At 46.3% G+C, this 6,793-nt stretch overlaps 1 protein-coding gene across 1 annotated transcript; it reads right to left on the reverse strand.

Annotated features, from left to right (window-relative positions):
* Nucleotides 1-5,305: 5,305 nt before the first annotated feature.
* LOC131313920 (uncharacterized) lies at nucleotides 5,306-5,806 on the reverse strand. The gene has a single exon (XM_058342412.1). It carries the CDS (start codon nucleotides 5,804-5,806, stop codon nucleotides 5,306-5,308), a length of 501 nt encoding a protein of 166 aa, XP_058198395.1.
* Between the last annotated feature and the right edge of the window lie 987 nt (nucleotides 5,807-6,793).

Raw genomic sequence — 6,793 nt, forward strand, 5'->3', positions numbered from 1 at the left:
CTCGGGGTTTAGTACTATACTATACCACCACTGGATGTCCCAGATTCCTAATTGGGTCTCTAGAATCCCATTTAGGGCTATAGTCCCCATTATCAGTCTGAAAACATTGGTTGAAACTTGCATGGGTGTAAGACGGTACCAGCTTAAAATCTGGCGGAGTAGTGGGTGGAGGGGAAAACGAACCCCACCTTCGACAATGGCTACAATTGGGATACACATCCTATCCCATGAACCGCCATCCCTGTCTGCACCTAAAGGGGCGAGTTCAAAACCTACATTCTCAGGGACGTTATATTTTTCTCTAAATGCCGCCATGGCAGCAGGGGTATCATAAAGCTACCTAAACTTACTGGGTCTAGGAAGGTTGTCATCCGCCATGAGTATATTCAGAAAAGAAGAAAAACTGGAAATGGGTACGAATTGAAACCCTAGAAACAACCCACGAATCTGAGAATGAGATCTCAGATGGAAACCTAAGCAGACGAAATGGAGTGAGAACGAGAATCTTACAAGAATACTATGACGATTCCCTGGAATGCAATCGAGTTTGCAGACGGCGGCGATGGCGGAAGGCTTAGAGAGAGAAGAAACTGAAAGTTCGAGTTGTATCTTGGGTAAAATCCCAAAAAGCGCCCTTTCAGGGGTTTAAAAGCAAGAGACGGAGATGAAACGTCTCCTCTCACGCCATTACAGGTTAAGGTAACGGAAAGCAAAAACCGTTCTGACGCCATTTCATAGAACCTCAGTTCGAGATTAATGATAGGCATACGAAACGTGCCACGTGGAATCGATGCCTCGGGATGGCACGAAGGCAAAAAGCGCCAAAGCATCAAATGTATATTAGAGTAGTGACCGCACGGGATCAGAAGAGTCAGATCTAAATAAATTTTTTGTTTCTAAAGCTTCATATATTGCCCCCGAACAGTGGTAAATGAATGAAGCTGGGGAGCAATTGTAGGGAGGTATTCCTGAGCATATACATTTAGTTGCCGAACACGTGGTGTATAAGAACACGTGTTCAAATTGAACATGACTGATCACCGGTCAGTGCTGACTGATTAGCAGATAGTGACATTCCGATTACCTTGGACCAAGTTGCATGCGAAGTAGCTGGTCCAAACAGAATTGTTCGGTTACGATACAGCCGAACAGATAAAGTAAGAATTGAGTACGTGATACGAGGGATAATGGGTTGAAAGCGATGCAATTGATATCCGAACAAATGGTATGTGGGACCATAGTTTGAACATAGACAGGACAGTCGCCGTGCAAGATGGTGTTCGGCGATATGGACCAGTAACATGAGAAGTCATTGGTCCAGGCAGACTGTTCGGCAACGAGATGGCCGAACAAGGAAAGAACTCCAATCAAGTGTTGGAGCAGAGGGAATACTCTGGAAGATTCCAGAATAGTCATATCCCGTAAAGGAATAAAGATCCCGGGAATATAGGATCAGGTTAAGATACCCAATGAGAATGGGATGTTCGGCCCGTAATGGAAAAGAATCTTAAAAGGACTATTTTCCATAAACTGATGAAGGAAACGAGACTCCTTGATATCCTGGGTTTCCTATACGAGTTAGGAATCCTATGGCAATGTGGATACTTGGGCAGCAAGCATCCATAAATCTATAAATATGAGGTAAAACTAGAGGTAAACGGTACGCAATACATTGCTTTCATATTGCTTTCCTACTGATAATTAGGGTTTGATTGCTAGTACGTGATACTAACAAAGGCATCGGAGGGCCTTTGCCACGAGAGGCAAACGTGCGGTCACCCCCTGTCTATTTTGCAGATTAGGGTTCCGACGACGAATTAGGGTTCCGGTGAAGAGGCACGAACAAGCCGTTGCAATCCAGTTGATCCGAAGCATCAATTGTTTTCATCCCCCTACAGAGACCATGGGTGGGTAAGGCGAGGTACTTACGAAGCATAGAAACGTGGAATATGTTATGAACTTTGTCTAGCTGTGGTGGCAGGGCTAGACGATACGCAACCTTCCCAATCTTCTCTACAATGTCGAAGGGTCCGATGTAGCGTGGGGATAGTTTTCCCTTCTTCCCAAATCTGATAACTCCTTTCTTTGGTCTGATCTTGAGGAACACATGATCTCCCACGGCAAAGGTTAATGGTCGGCTTCTCTTATCCGCATAACTCTTCTGTCGGCTCTGAGCGGTTTGTATCCTTTGTCGGATGGTCTTGACCTTCTCTATGGTATCCCGCACTATGTCAGGCCCAATCAATCCCGTTTCTCCAGCATCTGTCCAGCAGACTGGGGATCGACAGGGTCGACTGTAGAGAGCTTCGTGCGGTGCCATCCCAATACTTGCTTGGTAGCTGTTGTTGTAGGCAAACTCCACCAATGGTAGATGCTGCTCCCAGTTTCCGGAGAAATCCAGGGCACAAGCTCTCAGCATATCTTCTAGTGTCTGAATAGTTCTCTCCTTTTGTCCATCTGTCTGTGGGTGGAAGGCTGTACTAAGCCTTACGTCTGTCCCCAAAGCTTTTTGCAATCCTTTCCAAAAATGTGATACAAAACGTGGATCCCTGTCAGATACTATCGAATAGGTACTCCATGAAGGCGTACAATCTCTCGAATGTAAGACAGGCTCAGTTGCTCCACGTTCTTTGTCATCTTGACAGGCAGAAAATGCGCAGATTTGGTGAGTCGATCCACAATCACCCAGATTGCAGTGTTGGATTTGGCAGATCTCGGTAGTCCATTGAGATGTGCTCCCATTTCCAGGTTGGAATTGGTAATGGTTGAAGGTCTCCTCCGGGTTTCTGGTGTTCAGCCTTGACTTGCTGGCACACTAGACAGGTAGACACGAATCGGGCTACGTCCTTCTTCATTCCTTCCCACCGGTACATCCTTCGCAGGTCATGATACATCTTTGTACCGCCAGGGTGGACTGCGAAGTTCAAATGGTGAGCTTCTCGGAGTACAGCTTCTCGAAGGGTTCCAATATTAGGTATGAATACCTTTCCCTTGAATCTCAGGCTGTTATCCTTCTCGATTGTCCATCCTAGTAGCATCTTTCCTTCTCGGATTCGATACCGGATGAACTCACAGTCCTGCTCAGAGGTTTGGGCCAGTAATATTTCTCGGTGAAGTGTTGGTTCCGCAACTAGAGCGTACAATCGAGCGTTCCCATTTTCTGACGACGGTCGCAAGTTGAACTCGTTGAGGGTATCTACCATCTCCCATTCCTTAATGGCTGTTTTGACCTTTTGCGCCTTCTCCTTTCGGCTAAGAGCGTCAGCTACCACATTGGCCTTGCCGGGGTGATACTGCAACATAAACTTGTAGTCCTCCAAGTATTCCATCCATCGGCGCTGCCTCAGATTCAACTCCTTCTGAGTGAATAGGTACTTGAGGCTCTTGTGGTCTGTAAAGACTTCGAATTGTTCTCCCCACAAATAGTAACACCAGATTTTGAGGGCGAATACTACTGCAGCTAATTCTAAGTCGTGAGCGGGGTAATTCTTCTCGTGCGGTCGAAGTTGTCGGGATCCGTAGGCTACGACCTTCCCGTTCTGCATCAGCAAGCATCCCAAGCCATCTCTTGACGAGTCGCAAAAGACCGTATAATCTACACCCCGCTCAGGAATGATGAGTATCGGTGCACTGGTCAGTCTCTTTTTCAACTCTTGGAAAGATTTCTCGCAGGTTTCATTCCAATCCAGCTTCACTCCTTTCTGAGTCAGCCTGGTCATGGGTTTGGCTAAGGTCGAGAAGTCTGGTATGAATCTCCGGTAATATCCCTCCAATCCTAGGAAACTTCTAATTTCAAATACTGAGGTGGGCTAATTCCAGTTCAGCACGGCTTCGACTTTACTTTCATCCATTGCGATTCCTTCCTTGGATACTACGTGCCCCAAGAACTTAACCACTTCTAGCTAAAACTCGCATTTACTTGCCTTGGCGTAAAGTTGGTTATCTCGGAGTACTTGTAGTGCTATTCGAAGGTGTTCCTCGTGCTCCTCCTTATTGGCAGAGTATATCAAGATGTCGTCAATGAACACCACTACAAACTTGTCTAAGTAGGGTTGAAAGATCTTGTTCATGAGACACATGAATACCGCCGGAGCGTTGGTCAATTCGAACGGCATCACTACAAACTCGTAGTGTCCGTACCGGGTGCGAAAAGCTGTCTTGGCGATATCCTCCTCCCGAATCCTTAACTGATGGTAGCCTGATCGGAGATCGATCTTAGAAAAGCAAGTTGCTCCTCTTAATTGATCAAATAGGTCATCGATCCTAGGCAACGGATATCGGTTCTTGACTGTGACCTGGTTTAACTTCCTATAGTCAATACACAGTCGCAATGTTCCTTCCTTCTTCTTCACGAACAATGCAGGTGCTCCCCATGGCGACGTACTTGGTTGGATGAATCCTTTGTCCAATAGCTCTTTCAACTGAGTCTTGAGCTCCTTTAGTTCTTCAGGGGCCATACGGTATGGTGCCATTGAGATTGGTGCTGTCCCTGGTTGGAGTTTTATAGAGAAGTCTATCTCTCTCTGAGGTGGTAAGCCCGGAAGTTCTTCAGGGAAAATATCGGCGTACTCGCAAATGATGTGCGGTAATCCCAATTCCATCCGATCGGTTTCTTCCATTTGGAGACTAGCTAGCCATCCAAATAGTTGATTCTGCCACCTAGATCTCTTCATTGTTGAACTTGCCGTTTGTCTATCCCCCTTAAATCGGAAACGAGTTCCTTCAGAGTTATGAGCCGTCACCGTCTTCTGATGGCAGTCTATGATCGCTCGGTGGGCTGATACCCAGTCCTTTCCAAGGATAACGTCGAAATCCGCAATATCGATCACTCTAAGATCGCAGGTTAGACGTAGGTTGGCTATTTCTATCTCGCACCCTCTACATACTAGATTAACAACTATACTCCCCCCATCGGCGATTTGACTTTTGTACACGTACTAAGGGGTTCTGTTTCTAGTGCTAGAGCGGTTACGCAGGTAGAAGATATAAATGAATGCAATGCTCCCGAGTCAAACAATTCTTGAACGCAGGTACTGTACAATAATAGCGTACCTTGGATCACCGAGGGATCCTGTTCCTGTTTCTGCTCCTCAGTTTGTAGTGCGAAGATGCGCCCTCCAGTGTTCTGCTAGGTTCCCAAGGGTTGTTTCCCCTTGTTTTGCCCATTCAGCTGCTGTGATGGGCCTCCAGAGTTTGGCTTCCCAAATCCGGCTTGTCTTGGCTGTTGAGCCTTCTGGCCTCCAAAGCTTCCAGTTCTGTCCCTTGGGGGTTGGGGGCATTCACGTTTGTAGTGACCCATAGCCTGTCAGTTGAAGCACTGTACTGTCGCTACGTCTCTGCCACCCCTCTGTGGTTCGCCACGTCCTAGTGCAGCAATCTTCCAAGGTTGGTTGTTTCGGATCGAGATGAAGGGTTTGGCAGGGTAGGGTCCACGGTTGTTGTTGGAAGGTTGAGTTCGGATTGGTCCGCTAGTGTTGCTCGTTGCCTTTTTCCATCGGCTCTTGAAATCATTCTCCTCACTCTCCAGTCGAAGAGCGCACTTCACCACGCCGGAATAGGTGGGAAAAGCCTGAGCTACCATAGCCCTTCTAGCAGTGGTCAGCCCCCACTCACACCTTCTTGCCTTCTTGTCCTCCGTTGCAACGACAGTTTGGGCGTAACGAGACAGCTTCTCGAATTTGGTCGCGTATTGAGTGACGGTCATCGTTCCTTGCTTCAAGTTGAGGAACTCTTGCTCCTTGGCCAAACGAAGGGGCGTGGGAAAGTACTTGTCGAGGAATAAGGTTTCGAACTTGGCGAAGGTCATGGTGGCTATGGCATGGGTTGCCTCCATCAGATCCCACCAATAACGAGCTTCTCCTTTCAGCTGGTACGTGGCTAAGGCCACACGATCTCCGTTTCGGGTAATCTCCAAGGTGTCCAGGATCACCTTGACTTCCTTCAGCCATGTTTCAGCCACGGTGGGGTTGGTATCTCCATTGAAGGTCGGAGGTCGGCGTTTGCAAAATTCATTCATTGCTCGAGTTCGGGTCATAGGTTCATCATCACGGTTTTGGTTTCGGCGGTTGGCGTTTAAGGCGGTTACGAGTGCTTGCATGATCTAAGCTAGGTCGGGGTTAGTGTTAGAGGATTCACCATTCTCGTATCCTAGTCCACTGCGTTGGTTCACCATCTACGAGTAAAAATTATAAAGGGGGGTGGTTTAGTCTACTTAAAAATTTTCCTTTTGTAAACGCAATTTATCAAATAATATGCAACAGTACTCTTAAAACAAAGCAAGTTTTTCATAGATAAGCAAGAAATTACAATCATAAGCATAGAGTTCTACTATAAAACAATTATACTTAAAACAAGATTCCGAATACAAGTTGAACATTCCTACTACATAGTCCTATGGCTTGCCAAGTTTTATTCCACGTTGCCGCCATATCATTCTAAGGTAGGGTAACTCCATAGACCTCTCTCAGCCACATCTTGAAGTTCCTTTCGGCCATGGTTTCAGCTTTCTCAAAATTGTAACGCCCCGAATTTTGGGTACGTTAAAAAGATATTTTATTCATAAAATCAAATGGAGTCTAGCGTTAAATAAGTAATTTTATTGAAAATAAACTGAGTCAAGCTCTTTATTACAATAGAAACTTAAAAGGAGTACTTTTATTACAAACGGAAGGGAACTAAGGTTCCTAACTACAGCTCCGCCTGCTCCTCCATCTGAGCCAGCTCTTCAGCTCCAAATGCCTCCAAGGTGTAACGTTCACCCTGTTCATCTACAAAGTCTGACACATTATACCAG

The sequence above is a fragment of the Rhododendron vialii genome, chromosome 13a (genome assembly GCF_030253575.1).
Source record: "Rhododendron vialii isolate Sample 1 chromosome 13a, ASM3025357v1".
Classification (NCBI taxonomy): Eukaryota; Viridiplantae; Streptophyta; class Magnoliopsida; order Ericales; family Ericaceae; genus Rhododendron; species Rhododendron vialii.